At 40.2% G+C, this 17412-nt stretch overlaps 2 protein-coding genes and 1 long non-coding RNA gene across 11 annotated transcripts in view; 2 read left to right on the forward strand and 1 right to left on the reverse strand.

The window, feature by feature from the left end:
- LOC138405528 (involucrin-like) overlaps positions 1 to 15675 on the reverse strand; it is a 30754-nt gene extending 15079 nt beyond the window's left edge. Inside the window, exons 1-4 of one of the 7 annotated variants that reach the window (XM_069514687.1) lie at positions 15511 to 15675; positions 766 to 802; positions 233 to 307; positions 68 to 136 (exon numbers count right to left, since the gene is read on the reverse strand). In XM_069514687.1, coding sequence (XP_069370788.1) covers positions 68 to 136; positions 233 to 275 — 112 coding nt within the window. In that variant the 5' untranslated portion in view covers positions 276 to 307; positions 766 to 802; positions 15511 to 15675. Of the gene's footprint in view, positions 1 to 67; positions 3557 to 15510 lie in introns of all 7 variants that reach the window. The other 6 variants (XM_069514666.1, XM_069514681.1, XM_069514677.1 and 3 more) reach the window with 6 other exon arrangements.
- On the forward strand, positions 3424 to 3764 carry LOC138411308 (DNA-directed RNA polymerase I subunit RPA12-like). Its single transcript, XM_069530974.1, has 2 exons — positions 3424 to 3561; positions 3651 to 3764. The coding sequence occupies exons 1-2, from the start codon at positions 3424 to 3426 to the stop codon at positions 3762 to 3764; spliced, it is 252 nt and encodes an 83-aa protein (XP_069387075.1).
- LOC138405533 (uncharacterized) lies at positions 6770 to 8484 on the forward strand. Of its 3 annotated transcripts, none has more exons than XR_011239295.1 (3): positions 6770 to 6853; positions 6999 to 7060; positions 8091 to 8484. It is a non-coding gene; the product is annotated as an uncharacterized lncRNA (long non-coding RNA). The 3 variants fall into 3 exon arrangements; XR_011239296.1 differs by having other exon boundaries at positions 6778 to 6853; positions 6975 to 7060; XR_011239297.1 differs by having other exon boundaries at positions 6780 to 6811.
- Positions 15676 to 17412: the final 1737 nt, after the last annotated feature.

Consider the following 17412-nt stretch of genomic DNA (forward strand, 5'->3'; position numbering starts at 1 on the left):
GGTCAAGCTGGATGGCTCCCTGGCTGATGATGGGCGTATGTGGAGGTAGCTGGGAGAGAGCCTTCACCTAACCCAGAGGTACAAAAGGGCAGCACCTGAGCTGCCTTGGGAGGGAACACAAGGACCGACATGGACGCTGAAAAGAAACACAAGAGCTCACAGACTTCATGGAAGGACTGAGAGTGACGTGGAGAGTTTTGTTTACATTTGATTTGATAAAATATGCTTAAACCTGAATGGTTCATCTGAGGCCTCATCCTGGGTCCAACCCTCATCCAGGACTTCTATCAGCAGCATCCCAACAGGCCTGGTAGGGCACCAGGAGGAGGGGTTGTTGGTGTCTGTCTATGTTCGTGGGCACTACTTACCCTGCTGGCAACTGGCTCCTCTTCACGCTTGACTTCAATCACCCAATCTACTCTGCCTTCAAGAACCCTGGTTCTCCTTCCACTCATCGCCTAATTCTTCAGTCTACTATGTGGTGGTGTGATCTTGGCCACTCTTATCAAAGTGAAAGTTTGTCTCTAGTGTATCCGCTTGTGTTTGTGCTAATCCTTGTTTCCTCTGGGTTCAGGAACCCCAATGCTTCAGCTCTGCTAGCCACCCCCATTTCATTCAGGATAATTCACCACCAGCCACAACTTCCCTCCTGCCAGCAACTGTTCCCCGGAGCTCTCCACTTACAGCCTGCCTGTCCCCTGCCATCACATCCCAGCTCCCCTCACCACCATTTCTTCATTCATTACAGACTCAGTTGCCACTCACCTTCATGTGTCTGCATTCTGGGTCCAGACCAAACAAACTTTAACAGATGGATCAATGAAATAGATAAAAGAATATATATTTGGTTAGTGTCAGAAAACATGTCCAGACTGCAGTCAAATTCTACAATTTCTGCAGCACCTCAGACAATGATCAAACTTCTTCAACCCGTCTAAGGAAAAAAAATATTGGAAATTTAACTCAAACCTATTAAAGAGTGTTTAATACAAACTATTCTGTCAAGAAGATTACAATTTTACAATTGATAGAGAATGGGAATATTTTAAATATAAAACAAATTAAAATATGTAATATGTATAATAATATGTATATAGATTAGATTAGACAATATTTATATTACAAAAGCCAAAGGAGCATATGTAAGATCAAGAGCAAAATGGATAGAGGAGGGTGAATGGAGCTTAGCATCTGCAGACAAGAGCCAAACAGTTGCACTACAAACACTAGCAGAAAGCTCTGCTAATCTATAATCGTAATTGTATTGTTTTTGGAAATTTGTCTTTTGTGTATGTATAATTGCATGAACAGACATGTATGTGGAGGACTGACCAAATTGTTTATCTAAAAGGGCAAATTTAGGGTTTACAATGATGGCTTAAGAGACTTTAATTTTATGGCCTTGAGAAACCACAACTTTATGGTTTCTCTTGGTATCTCTGGTTGGGATCTCACATCTGGGGTCTCACTCCAGGAGTCTTCCACAAGCATGTTAACACATAAGGACAGGATGTCTCCACTGAGTGAAACTACAGGAGGGTAATAACCTGTGCATGCTTAGTGGGAGGAATTATGTTAAAGGCAGTGAATTATAAGTACACAGATTTTGTACATGTCATTCAAGTGATGTGTACTGTGGGTCCATCTGCAGATGCTGAATTAAACTTATAGAAAGGAGTGTTTGACTTTGTCCTTGTTTCACAGAAATTGCCACCACAGTACACACCCCAACAAACAATAGTGTGGGTGAAGTGGAAAAGGCCATGAAATGTTTGTCTGTGGGCTTAGATGGTCTAACAAGTAATATCTATAGGCATTTTGGGGACTATCTGAAATACCTTATGTTTCACATTCTTAAAGAAGTATGTGAAACCCATACTCTACCACAAAGCAGGGGATCATTACATTGATTCCTAAACCAGGTAAAGATCCCAAATTAATTGACAACCTGAAACCTATAACCCTGCTCAATAATGATTATGTAATCTTACCTTATATTTATGCAAACAGATTAAAAACTAGTATCACACAAATTATTTCAGACACACAATCAGGATTTATTAAAGGTAGATCAATTCAGAGCAATATACATATACAACAGTAAACCTACCTTAATTGTTTTATATTTTTTAAGCTTTTGCCAAGATTCAAAGTTTATATTCTGCACTTTAACAATGATTGGTCAAGGAGATATCTATACAGATGTAGTTAAACTACTCTACAATATTAGTCATATAGCCACACTGCCTCTAGCCTCTCTGCTCTTTGTCACAGCTGCAGAAATGCATCCTCATTTTAAAAAAAACATCAATATTGAATGAATTGGTTAATATCTAAAAACACATAAACAGCTTATGGTTTCATATCCCAAACAACATTTTTCAGAAATTAGAAATCATCCAACTCATTCTTAACAAACATATTTTTTAGTCCCACAACACAGGTAGGAAATGTTTCCATCGTGAACATTTAGACTGGCATATTCTTAAGAGTCAACATTTAAGTATCTTGCTTTGTTGTGTTGTTGCAGCTTGTGGTGATGGGTGACTGAGAGCTGTGTGCTGTGGAAAGGGGTTTGGAAGAGGAGGTGGGGTAGTGTACTATGGGAGCACATGAGGGGGGGTTGGCCGGCTGGGATCAAACCTGTTGAAGAACAGGTTTCAGATCATTTACCCACTTCTGGTTCCCTGCAGCCTGGAACTCTTTTCTTGAAACCAGAGATGGTCTTCAGGCCTCTCCAGACACCGCTGATCTGATTCTGCTGTAGCTAGTCTTCCTTCTGTCACTGTTGTTCCCCTTCCCTGATTCTCTTCCCCAGCTCCTTCTGAACAGCTTTCAGCTTTCTTTGTCTCCTGACCTAAAAGCACTCTTTTTCTCCTTGAGGAGGGCCTTTATGTACAGATAAATACATGGGGGTGGTGGAGTTTAGATCATGCTTCAAAAAGAAAACAAATGTCTCCCGGTGAAAAAGCAGTGACACACAGATAGAAGAAACCAGAGATGTCAAGACAGTATGTGATGATACGTGAAATCCTGCAGCGGAGTTAATACAGTACTTTCTACCTCTGCCTGCTGCTCCACCTCTCGCCTGAATAATGCAGAGGATTTTATGCTGTTGTGAACGCATCTGAGCAGAGAACCTCCCAAGGTGTTGTGCATGTGTGAAAGGCAGACTGCGCTCTAAAGCCAATTATCAGGATTTTACCTGCAGGTCATGTCTAAAAATGGCTTTCAATTCCAGTGACCTCTGTCCCACAAAAAGAGTTGCCAGCATCCTTGTTATTGCTGTCTGACAATTTAAAGAAGGAACATTTGTCTGACTGTAAAGTGTCGATCCAGAAAAAAGTCCTATTGCACTAAATAATCCACACACCTAATTTTCCACTTTTGATCAATCAAGTTTTGATAACCACGCAGATTGCCATGGATTATTCTTACCTACGTTTTTATTGTCCAGAGTTTACAGGTCAAGAGATCCACTATACAGTCATCTTTAACCTTGTGGAGCAGGCCTCAATGGCTCCAAATGAAGATGAGGAAGCTGAGCCGAAGGGACCTGTGGTAAGAACAGATGGACCACTGCTCACTGAGTGTCGTGTGTGATGATCTCAACTGTTCACATCATCAATGAGGGCTTCTTTTTCTTGTAGATTGACAGACAGTGCTCTCATTGCAATAAAGAGGGAATGGTTTACCAGACCAGGCAGATGAGATCTGCAGATGAAGGACAAACTGTCTTCTTTTCCTGTATACACTGCAGGTAAACATTCTGTGTGTTTTGTGAGCAGGTAACAGTCAGCTCCAGAGAACTGTGTCAGACCAGAATTAGTTATCTGGAGTGCAGAGGTGCTGACAGTCATTGAGTTAAATTTTCAATTTTATTTTTATAGCGCCAAATCGTAATATTCATTCTCTCAAGGCACTTTACATAGAAGGTAGAAACACAACAGTTCCCACAATGAGCAAGCACTTTTGCGAGTGTGTAGAGAAAAAACTGTGCTGTTTCTGTGCTGTAATGGATTGTAAACCCTGACTCAATGTCTTCCAACAAACAATTAATATCGAAGTAAACGCTGAGCTGGTTGCTCACAGATTTTGGAAATGAAGGGAAAGTTTGATGTGGGGCTATAATTAGCGAAAACATCCTGGACAAGATTGGGCCTTTTAAGCATAGGTTTAATTACAGCTACCTTAAAAGCCTGCGGTAAAGAGACAGTTAACAAAGACATATTAATCAGATTTAATATGGAACTGTCAATTAGAGGAAAAACCTCTTTAAAAGTCTAGTTGGGATAGGGTCTAGTAGACAAGTTGATGGTTTAGAGCAGTGGTCACCAACCTTTTCAAGATCACTTTTTAATTCCAAATGTAAGCTGAGATATACCACCTTGATATCCTCTAAAAAACACTTAGGGGGGTCATATTTATTGTTTTTGCAATTAAAGTTACAAAACTGCCTTTCTTTGTTCAAAGGTTCAAAGGTTTTATTTGTCATCTGCACAACAGATACAGCGTACATGTTGGCAATGAAAATCTTAAATCCCAGGCACCTCAAGCAGCTCAACATGTAATAGTGTCAGAAGATAATAAAATAAGAGTAACTACAAATACAAAATACCAATACACTAGTGCAAATAAACAAGAAAGTACAATGTCATTAACTAGTGCAAAAAATAAAATAAACATTAAAAGGTGCCAATAAACATTACAATAAAACATTATAAGGTGCTAGGGTGAATATAAACATGTGCAGTCATGATTTAGCAGCAGTTATGGGGAGGTATGAACAGATATGAATTATTGCACTCATTTATTTTTGTGTAGCTTAGAAATATGATGAATAGAAAGATGTAGCAGAATGAGAATTACTATATCTGTATCCTATCTATATCTTATCTGTATATATCTATGCTCATACATTAGCCTTTAACATTATCTTTTCAATGCACAATATATTTCATATTTACAGGATCTGTTCAATGCGCAATATTTAGCCTCTCAGTTCAATATGTTCTGCAGAGGAGCTGCTACTGTAGCACAATGCTTTTACATAGACTTTGCCTTGAAAATGGCTGTAAATATGAGTATTTCCTTAGTAGTGTACTCAAATAAATACAAATACAATATGAAACTGTGCATTTTCTGCTCCTGCAAATATTTCACAATAAAAGCCCTTTTTTACACAAATGAACAGATTTATTTTGAAAGGCATACAGTGAGTGTTGCAACCATTAATGTTCCTGAAATTAATTCAAAAGATAAACATTGAAACTCAGGTGAGAGATAGTTTTCTCTGTTTATTCTGCTGTGAAACACTATGTTTATCTGTCCATGTCACAAATTTATTTCCAATACTGTTTCAATGTAAAAGCAAGCGTTTCACATTCTATATCCATTCATTTGTTCTAACAGGGCTTTGATTGTTGTCTACAGACCGCAGATGCATATCTTCATACTGTAGTATGTTGACATTTAGTTTAGTACATAATCTGACTTGTATTAAAGGAAATGCAGTAGATTTACTAGCAGCTCCACCGCCAGTAGTGGACACGCTGTCAGTGTGAACAACAGACAACCGACACACGGCTGGTCTGCGGTGCAACTGATTGACAGTGAAGGTTTTCTAGATCATAAGATGGTTTAGAGGAAGAGACTATTGAAGTCAGTTCAGAAAGATTATTATTGAAGAAAAGTGGTGCTACAGGTGGTTCTATTGTTTCTGTACTAGACAATATATCTGTGCTATTCATGGGGTTAAAATCGTATTTGTAAAGAAGCTCATGAAATCATTGCTCCTCAGAGTTAGAGCAATAGATGAATCAATGGAGCTATGACTCTCTCCCATTTTGGCTACAGTGCTTAAGAGGAACATGATGTTCCTAATTTCTTCTATTAATAATGAATAATAGGAAGTTCTGGCATTTCTGAGTGCTCTCTTGTAATTTATCAGGCTGTAATTCCTGGCTAGGCGTAAATCAATCAACAATACTTCGTCTCCAGCTTACATAAAGTCTGTTTTAAAACAAGTGCTTGAGAATTACACCATGGAGCCCATCTCCTCTGATTTACTTTCTTTTTCAATTGGGCAACAGTGTCAGGGCCTGTTTGTAATGAGGCTGCTGTTTCAATTAGACAAAGTAAATCAAATCGATGATCATTAATGAGTAGAATTTTGGATTGATTAAATTGATATTTCATCAACCACATTTTATCCTTTTTTTGGTACCGATATGGTGTTGGTATTTAGTTTGTGCTCCTATTAACCTTTAATTTTATACATTTTTGGTGTTCAGGGTGGCAGACAGATTTTCTATAAAGTCTAATAGAAGCACAGAGAAGACTTCAACTCTGCCTCCTGGTCTCAACTCTGGACTCTCTGGACTGTCTTATAAACTTTGCCATATTTACACACACACAAATTTTCTCTTGCTCCTGGTATTTCACATGATGGCCATGTTGGCATCTGATTGTGGATAGTGGTGGTGGACCATGATCAAGGTGGCTGATCGTCAGGAGCCACCATCAGCTGCCACCTAAATCATGGTCCACCACCATTATCCACAATCAAATGCCACCATAATCCACAATTCATTGTCATGATACACTGCCGCCATCAGGGTCCACCATTGACTGCAGCAAGCTGCAGAGTCTTTAATGACTTACTGCTGGAGTCTGATGATAATGTTGTGAACGCAGCCCAGGTAGTCCAGCAAGACTCCTCCCCCTGCCCAGGTGCAGTATAAAATGCCTCAGCTGGCTCAATTCAGCCTCTTGCTGGTCCTGGGTGGGGTTACCTGTTCTGCTTTTGTTTGTCTGTTTTGCTCATTTCTGTAGTTTATTTACAATTTATAAGGTTTGCTTAGTCTAGCTACATTTCTGTTTTACTCCTTGTTTTGAGTCAGTATGTTTTGAGATCTTGTTTAATTATCAGTTCGGTTGTTGGTTTTGTGAAGTTTTTGTTCTCTTTGTTTCAGGAAGTTTCTTTCTTTGATTTTCAGTGCGGACTGGGTGTCATCAGGTGAGGGGGCTAGGCACCGTGGTGAGGACCTGTTGCATGCAAGTAAGCACTGGGGCACTTTTAGTGCATATTTTGTTGTGATTTTTTTTTTTTTTTTTTTTTTTGTAGTATTGCACCCCAGGCTAGAGGGAAGGGACAATTCTCCAGAAGTCTGCCTCCCACTGAGGCCTTAGCCCACTGAAATTAGTTTTCTGTTATAGTCATTAGAGTTTTACTATTGTTATAGCCAGCTTAAATTTTATATATTGTGTTATGTTAATAAAGTATTTTTTGTTTTTTGTTTGTCTCCACCAGCTCAAGTTATTTTCTTCTCTTTTAGGTCCAGTACTGATTTCTTTGAATTCTCTGAATCAATAAATATAGTTGCATTTGTAACCCAGTTAATATAAATGTTTATTGATTAGAAATTCATGATGCTGCATTAAAAGGTTAAAAATGTATGCTCTTAATGTGAAATGTAGTGTGAATTTGTTAAAAAGGAAGTAGATGAGTTTTATTTTGAAAATCTCTGAAGTGGAAGAAAAGGTGTGCCCCGCCCCGTTGTGTGTAGAGTAAAACCTTTCTTTGTCAGAAATTGTCAGCGACAGACTGTGATAACCACCAGTGAGACGTACGTTGTTTGTTTTTGGTTGTTTTGGATTCTTCTCCTGAGTTGAATCGGTTGAGAGACCAGAGATTATGAAGTAAATTCATGACGATGCATGAATGGTTGCTGCCCTGTAGTGAGCAGTGGTCATAGAAATGTTAAGCTAGTGGCTATCACCGTTTTGTAAACCTTTGTCTTGTATGTAACTGTGTAAAATATAGTTTAAATGTACAGTGTTTTGTATGTATTGCACCAGTGTAATGGTGAAATGAATGGTACAGTGCACTAAAAAGAATGCTTGTTCTATGGTGCGTCGGTGTCGCACGGTCACCATTTTAAGGCTTCAGGAGAGCTCTGTTTCATGACCCTATGCAGCTTTTTGCAATTTTTGATGTTTTATGAATGTTTGTTTGACACTGTTCAAACCGAATGGTGAACATGTAATGTGTCTGCGTTTGTAAATATTGCTCTGACTGTGTTATACAGGTCCAGTTTGTGTTTATGGGTGTATGTCTGCGAACCGATCCAGTCCAAAGGTGGCGAGCCAACCGTACCAGGATTCACTGACTTCAACTGATTTGGAGAGAATTTGATCTTCCTTTGTACTAACTGAACTTTGAAGATTCTGCTGAGTGGTAGGATAAATCTGCGCCTCACTGTTCTTTCTGCACATATGGAAAGGAGGAAAAAAAGAGATCTACAGTTTGAAACCTACAACTTCATAGTGTGGATTTACACAACTGTGATGGATTTAAATTCCCGGGGGGGGTGGTTTGTTAGTGATCTGGGCCCGTTGTTGTTTTTTGTATTCAATTTTATTGTATTGTGTGAAAACTTGAAGTGTGAATTGTTTAATAAAAAACAAGTGCCTTTACTAAAATTGACTGATCAATTGTCTATTCTGCTGAATCTAGTGTCTTAATCTGAAATCATGTTTGGGGGGAAAAAAACTTCCTTCCTCCATTTGTGGAAGGGGGTGTTGCACATTATATAATTTGCTGTCTCTGCCTCCTCAGTCATGAACCTTTGTCCCTTAAGGGTTTCTTTTCATTAAACTATTTTTCATTTATTTAAATGATATCCTGGCGTGCAAAACCCCAGGTGTAATCGTTACTTCCTTAATTATCTCTATCTCTTACCTTAATTTTTTTTTAAAAATACATTCCTTGCCACAATAAGGAATTACAATAATCAATCTAGCAAAGGTGTGTAGTTTTTCTGCATCTTTCTGAAGCAGTATGTCTGATTTTTGTGATGTGTAAGTGAAAGAATGCAGTCCTAGAAATTAGTTTTAAGTGATCATCAGAGGACAAATCAGGATCAAAGATGACTCCCATATTCCTGACTGTTTAACTGCATGGGCAATGTCATTTATAATCACTATATTATTAGATAATGTATCTCAAAGGCAGTGGTCACCAACCATCGAGCCCCAGATCACTTTTTAATTCTAAAAGTAAGCAAGATCTATCACCCTGATATCTTAGGAGGGTCATATTTATTATTTTTGTACTCTCTGTTAAAGGCTCAATGTACAAGCATAAATATACACAAAGAAAGGCAGTTCAGTCAGGAATCACGATTTACCCATTTTTTGCAAATGGGGATACTGTTGTGATTGGTGCTGAAGGCTCCATTCTTTGGCTGTTTAATGGATTAGCTGAGCAGTGTGCTAAAATAAAACAGGGAACATGTGCAGAAACCCCCTGTTGAGTGTAGCAGGCAATGTACCTTTGTTTAGGAAGAATATTGTTTACAGCTAACGTGTTTGGACTTGGACTCTGGACTAGAAGATAAAACCGGTAACATGTGCAGAACCCCAGAACAATGGAACCCCAACGCCAAGCTAGAATGATGTGGGTATGCATTCTGTGAGAGAACATACTACTGTTATGTAAAATAATTATGTGTAGCAGCGAATGTGCTGCGACCTCTAGAACTATTGACTAAAGAATGTAGGCGTACATTCTGCGAGAGAAAGTACTACTGTTATATGAGTTAGCTAAGTATAGCAGCAAGCATGCTGCAGACGTCTAAAATTATTATTTAAGAATGCAGGCATTTGAGGTTGTACTATGATTATGTGGAATATGTGTGTGTGGCAGCAAGCAAATAACTGAAAGATTGCTGTGATTACCAGTTCTGGTCATTTTAGCTGAGATTTGAAGAGAGAATATTAAAGCATGGTTGCTTCGTTTTCACGGAACTAATTTGTTTCCTTGACCAGATTTGCCTCGGAGAACCAGTCATTAAATAATTACAAAATGTGGTTTGAGTGTAGAGCTTTTCCAAGCTCTGATACGTTACACACGTATCTTTTGAGAATGTGCGCGATGGCACACAGCCTGGAGAAGCTGTCTCCTCTGTACTGCATGGGTTTGATGACAAAGCTGAAGAGATGCTGCAGCAGCGGGTGGGAAGAATGAGACTCCCAATGAAGTTGTAGGAAGTGCAGTTCCCAGAATTCTTTGCAGTGTGACATTGATTAGCAGCGCGCTACAACCAAGCGGCAACATCCCGGGCTGAGCGCTGAGGCCAATACGGAAGTGCAAATAACTGCAGTTCACTGGGTGGCCACTTGAGGCTGGCACCAAGAGGGAGTCAATTCCCATTGACTCCCATGTTAAAAAGCCCGACTTTAGAGCAGAATTAAACGTGTTTACAGCCTGGTTCAAAAAACGAGTTTAGTCTCAATCAGTAAGTTCTTCCTCCATGACAACTCTGGGGGGGGTGAATTTTTTTTCTAACTCGCTCGTTTAGATAATATAGAGGTTTGAAATTGTGAATAATTATCACTTGATTGACACGTGACGTCACCGTTAGCTCTTCACTCTGGCTGTTAGCCTGTGGTCTGCTCGGCTTCACCTGAGCTAACAGGCTAATCCCCGTCACCGAGCACGAGCGGCGTCTGTGGAGGAGTTTTCACTCACATGTCGGATGAACATTATCGTTTGTTGTTCGGCTGATTGTCCTGACGGAGAAGTGGAAGACTTCTGTGCTCCAGTGTCTGTGGTGAGTAAAGTACTGTCTTTGATTTACGTGTCAGTAGTGATGAGCAGGTATCATTGTGTCTGTACCATAGACTGTATATGAAGTTACTCACAGTAACGTAGTCAAGTCAAATAGGTTGGCGAGCTGAACAACTTTACATAACGTTAGATATCTAACTTGATGATATTCACTAAACACACAGTCGCCTTCAGTTTAAAAGATTTATCACCATGAACTCTAACACTCCTCTCTCCGCTGTGTGGACGCTTCATGTCGGGTTAATAACTCCCATCCCTCCCGTTAGCATCGCCGTTACTGCTGGTATCTTGCCTGGAGGTTAGCGGAGCTAAGCTAACCAGCCAGGTAACAATGATACCTGCTCATCACTACTGACACGTAAATCAAAGACAGTACTTTACTCACCACAGACACTGCTGCACAGACGTCTTCCACTTCTCCGTCAGGACAATCAGCCGAACAACAGACGATGATATTCATCCGACATGTGAGTGAACTTGTCAGCTGGACTCTGTTCCAACTAGACTTTTTAAAGAAGTCCTCCCCCTAATTGACAGTTCCATTTTAAATCAGATTAATATGTCTTTGCTAACCGGCTACGTACCACAGGCTTTTAAGGTAGCCGTTATTAAACCTCTGCTTAAAAAGCCTACGCTTGATCCAGAGGTTTTAGCTAATTATAGACCCATATCCAACCTGCCCTTCATTTCCAAAATCCTAGAAAAAGCCGTTGCTAACCAGCTGTGTGGTTACTTAGATAGTAACGGTTTATTGGAAAAATTTCAGTCAGGATTTAGAACCCATCACAGCACAGAAACAGCACTATTGAAAGTCACTAATGACCTTCTTATGGCATCAGATGATGGACTTGTCTCTGTCCTCGTCTTGTTGGACCTTAGTGCAGCCTTCGACACAATAGATCATAAGATTCTGCTACAGAGATTAGAACAACATATAGGAATTAAAGGAACAGCACTACACTTGTTTAAATCATATCTATCAGATAGATTCCAATTTGTTAATGTTAACAATGACTCCTCCATGCACATGCAAGTTAATCATGGAGTTCCACAAGGTTCTGTCCTTGGACCAATACTCTTCACCCTATATATGCTCCCCTTAGGCAACATTATCAGACAGCACCACATACAATTCCACTGCTATGCAGACGACACCCAATTGTATATTTCCATGAAGCATGATGAATCTAATCGCCTAGTTCAACTTCAGGAATGTCTCAAAGATATCAAGGCGTGGATGACCCAAAATTTTCTACTTTTAAACTCAGACAAAACTGAGGTTGTTGTAATTGGCCCTAAACATCTCAGAGAAACACTGTCTGACCAGATAGTCACTTTGGATGGTGTCAGTCTGGCTTCCAGCTCCACTGTGAGGAACCTTGGAGTGTTGTTCGACCAAGACATGTCATTTGACGCCCATATTAAACTAGTGTCTAGGACGGCTTTCTTCCATCTGCGCAATATTAACAAAATTAGAAACATCCTGTCTAAGCAGGATGCTGAAAAACTAGTCCACGCGTTTGTAACCTCTAGATTAGATTACTGCAACTCTCTATTAGCAGGATGCTCCATGAAGACTGTTAAAAGTCTCCAGTTGGTCCAAAATGCTGCAGCACGAGTGCTGACAGGAACTAGAAGGAGAGATCATATCACTCCTGTCTTAGCTTCCTTACATTGGCTCCCAGTAAAATTTAGAATAGAATTTAAGATCCTGCTCCTCACTTTTAAAGCCCTCAACAATCACGCCCCCTCATATATCAAAGAGCTGATAACACCTTATTATCCAAGTAGATCACTTCGTTCCCAAAACACAGGCTCTCTAGTGGTTCCAAGAGTCTGTAAGAGTAGAGCAGGAGGTAGAACATTTAGCTATCAGGCTCCTCTCCTGTGGAACCAGCTCCCACTCTGGGTTCGGGAGGTAGACACTGTCTCAGCATTTAAAGTAAAACTAAAAACCTTCCTCTTTGACAAAGCCTATAGTTAGGGCTGGATCAGGTGAGTCCTGAACCATCCCTTAGTTGTGCTGCTATAGGTTTAGACTGCTGGGGGAACGCCCATCATGCACTGAGCACTTCTTCACTTCCCTCTGTCTCTCTGTCTCTCTGCCCCCCCACACTCATTTATTTATTTATTTATTAGTTTTAACATGTCATCATGTCAAAGTGTCACTTTGTCCTCCCATAGTCCCTCTGGCTCTTCTCTCTATCTCGTTTCAGATAACTCCGGCACCGGGACTACAGGACCACAACGACCACCATCACCATTGTCTGCATTTATTACAAGAACTCAGCAATTCATTAATATATCTAGTCATGTTGTAGATCTACACATTGTTATTGTTATGGTTAGCCTTGATTTTGATGGTGCCAAATTGTTACCGGTCTCTCTCTCTCCACCTCATCTCTCTTCTCTCCCCCGCTTTCCACCCATCTCTCCTTTCCTCCCCCCTTACTTTTCTTTCCTCACCCCAACCGGTCGAGGCAGATGACCGCCCACATTGAGCCTGGTTCTGCCAGAGGTTTCTCCCTGTTAATGAGGGAGTTTTTCCTCTCCACAGTCGCCTGTGCTTGCTCATTGTGGGAACTGTTGGGTTTCTCTATGTTAATATTGTTTTAAGGTCTTGACCTTTAAATGTAAAGTGCCTTGAGATAATGTAAATTATGAATTGGCGCTATATAAATAAAATTGAATTGAATTGAATTGAAAACTCCTCCACAGACTCCGCTCGTGCTCGGTGACGGGGATTAGCCTGTTAGCTCAGGTGAAGCCGAGCAGACCACAGGCTAACAGCCAGAGTGAGGAGCTAACGGTGACGTCACGTGTCAATCAAGTGATAATTATTCATAATTTCAAACCTCTATATTATCTAAACGAGCGAGTTAGAAAAAAATTCACCCCCCCCCAGAGTTGTCATGGAGGAAGAACTTACTGATTGAGACTAAACTCGTTTTTTGAACCAGGCTGTAAACATGTTTAATTCTGCTCTAAAGTCGGGCTTTTTAACATGGGAGTCAATGGGAATTGACTCCCTCTTGGAGCCAGCCTCAAGTGGCCACCCAGTGAACTGCAGTTATTTGCACTTCCGTATTGGCCTCAGCGCTCAGCCCGGGATGTTGCCGCTTGGGCTTAACACAAGTGCAGAGAATTACTTTGCACAGTTTGTGCCACAAGCTTTACAATTACACCTTGATATAAACAGATTCAAGACCAAAACCAGATCACTGCTATAACAATCACTCCTTGTCCAAATGAGAAAGTATGCACTGTAGCACTAAAAATGTGAAAAAAGAATTGATATATAGTTTCATTATTAAAATTAATAGCTTAGTTTAATGACTAATTGAAATTTAATGTTATTTAACTGATGTACACAAGGAACTGATTTTATCCTCATGTCTTTAACAGGTGCCCAGCATCACTCCAATGTTCAGCCCTTATTTTGTCAGTAGCCCATACCATCTATTAATAAACAAGGATGGAATAAATGGCAGGGGTTTTTAAGTGGAAGACCAGAGGGAGTGGAGATAATATCTATATAGAATTATTTTTAATAAAGTGGTAGGAATGAAAAATAATGTTTTGCTTGAAATAATCTCTCTAAAATGGTCTCTTTCCAGAAAACAAACATGAACCTGCTTATCACACTACAGACAACAATCCTAATCAATGTTAAAAAAATGATTAATGCAAATTATTGTTGAATCTTTTGATAAAAAATACTCAATCATCATTTGTCTTCTGTGTGGGCAGGACCAGTTACTTCAGACTGGAGGTAAAGAAAATAGACAAGCCCATTTTTACAAAGATAATACAGATTTGATAAAACACAAATATGCTATTTGCAAAAAAGGAAAAACAGACAGAGAATGATTAACCATAATTTGGAAAAAACTGTATCGAGAAAGAGGGGGGAAAGGGCTGGGAATTAGGGAGGCAGAGAGGTAGGGAACTGATAGAGCGAAATGGAGGTCAGAAGGAGATGAGACAATAAAGATGGTTGAGGAGAGAGATTGTCTCTATCTCTTGTTTGCTGCATCAATATTTTTTTGTCAGACAGGCTGATAAAGTTAGAAAATCTGGTTTAAAATACACTGATACAGAGTAGCTCCAGAAAAAAATCATAAAGTGAGAGGGGTAGTGATAAGGAGATATGAAGAAAATGGAGGGACGGCTAGGGAGAGACACAGACACCAGGAAAAAAGATACATGCAGAGAGCGAGGGAGAGAGAAGAGAAGGGGTTCAGACAAGCGTGAAGCAACAATAGAGGCAAACAAAGAAAATCCCAATGGAGGTATCAATCACTGCTCCACTTATCCCTCGTCCTCCTGATTTTTAGTCTTTAGATTGAGGTTTTGCTCCACACTCTCTCCTTCCATCTGCCCCCCATAGCCCCTTTCGCCGCCACTCCCACCTCCTCCATCCATCCATCCATGCGTCTATCCATCTGTCCATCCATCTGTTTGTCCTGCCTCCAAAACAGCACTGACCCTTAAGTGTCTGCCAGCTCCTCTCATCCTCACCCTAAACAATCGCCTATGTTATGCATTCATTCATTAAAAAAATACAACAAAATAGAATTGTATAATCCCTGGTATTATCAAAAGCAGACATATAGATGGCACAATTAAAATTGTCAGCCTCTCTTTCCATTTCTGCCAAACAGAACATTGAGAAAAACAATCTGTGTGGACATATGACAACACAATTTGCACAATAACTATACAAACTAAGATCTGTTGTTTGCATGGTCTTATATCTCTCTGTCTTCAACAAACAAAGTAAGCCAGTGATACAAAGAGAGATGTTTGAACAGAACAATGGCAGAAAGGTATATTTAATGAGAGATAAAAATGAACTAATTGTTCTTATGTCCTACCTTTCTGATTTTGCGATTCATCCATGTTTTCCTCCATTGAAGCAGGTTACAGTCCCTTTGTCTCTATTTCATGTGGTTCTGTTTAAAGCCCCTTTGCTAGCTCTCAGCAGAGTGTGTGTGTGTGTGTGTGTGTGGGAGGCTGACTATATGTGTGTGTTCTTCCTGCAGATGATGGAGGCGCAGGAAGGTCCCTGTTTTAATGCTCTTGCTCTCTTTCTCACTCTGGACTTATCCAACATATTTAAAGCTTAAACCTACTTTACATATATTTATCTAAATTATCTATGCATCAAATGTAGAATCCCTGAACACAAAAAAGAAAAATTAAATTATTTACTATTTTTGTTTTCGCTGTTAAATTTTAATTAATATTAATTGGGACATGATTTTAAAATGTAATAATAAGGAAACTGCTTATTGTACATGCACTGTTAATATGCCATTACAAGTTAAACCCTCATATTTAATATAAAAATAAGTGTTAAGTGGCTGATGTCATTTTGCATTCACTGTAACATCTAATATCACACGACTGCATTGGAAGCTTCAACATAAACTCTGCTCATTTTTTAATGTGGTGATATCATGCATAACCAAACTGCATTGTGTTTCCGTTATTTCACTTGCCTCCGCAGTTGAGAAAAGCTCAACTTCAACAGCGCATGCACCAGCCAATCAAACCGTGATTGACCAACTCAAGTGCAGGTGCTTGCCAATCTAATCACATTAATGCAAATACAGGTCCTGTCTAATGTCACATGCCAAAATGAGCATCAATAGGGGCATGTATAGATCACCTGATAGACCTGCCGCCCAAACGGAGGTAAGGGTTCTGTTATGCCCCACGATTATGTGGCCCCATGAGGCAAACAACATGTAAAATCACTGACCACCACTGATATGAATCACAATCAGCCAGCCTTTAAAACAGCATAACCATGGGATATATAATCATCATCAAAAGACAACACACACAATGTTAAAACCCCAGGCTGAGGCCCAGCAGTCCCCACATTGGAAGCCTCTCTTCTGATCCTGACACAGGAGTTTTCAAGAACCTCAATTCACTGGTCAGGTGAACCTCATTGATGACTGATCGGTTAATCAGGGCGGAGCTAGAGGAGAGACATGAGAAAAACAGAGACACAGTACAGCAAACACATACAGCCGTAACAATGTCCTACCCCACTCTCTCTTTGTCACCCCTTCACAGGTTACTCTCTGTCCTATCCATCAAGGGCAATATAATATTTTTTAAAAAGACCCTCAATGTTTCATGTCGACTAAGATTGAACCGCATATAAATTAACTGGCTCAAATCTGGGCCACAGTGACATTTAAATCCTGGCCAAGTTCCAACCCACAATTTATATCCTTCTCTAGCCCACATACCCTGTGGAATGATGGCACTTGGGTGGCCTGCTCCTGTATGCCAGATCTGGTGTTACGGTTCAGAATTTCTCTTTGGGCCCTAGCGCACAGACAGATACACAAGGAGATGATCTGAGTGGAAGGTTAAACCAGATTTTATTTTCTCTCAGTAAGGTGGCATGAGGAGGTGGCATGTTCGTCCACTGAATCCAGTCCTAGGGGAGGGAAGGCAAGAAACCGGAGAGTGGATCCTCTAGATACAAGGAAAATAACTATTAGCGATGGTGACAAAGCACGGGAAAAGAGCAGGCGGCAATGAAGAAGTGTTGTCTGATAAACTCTAATGTACATTGGACTCCTGGATGGCTAGTTAGTCTTGATGTATGCCCCCACAGGAGCACTTGTGATCTGAGGGGAACTGTGACATAGAGACGGTTAGAAGGTCCGTTACCCGGTCCGGGGTCTGTCTGCTGGGCCTCAATAACCCCAGCTGGGGAAAATCAGTGGGAGAAGAAGGCACACAGGTGTATT

This window comes from Paralichthys olivaceus, chromosome 2 (assembly GCF_024713975.1).
Source record: "Paralichthys olivaceus isolate ysfri-2021 chromosome 2, ASM2471397v2, whole genome shotgun sequence".
Taxonomy (NCBI): domain Eukaryota; kingdom Metazoa; phylum Chordata; class Actinopteri; order Pleuronectiformes; family Paralichthyidae; genus Paralichthys; species Paralichthys olivaceus.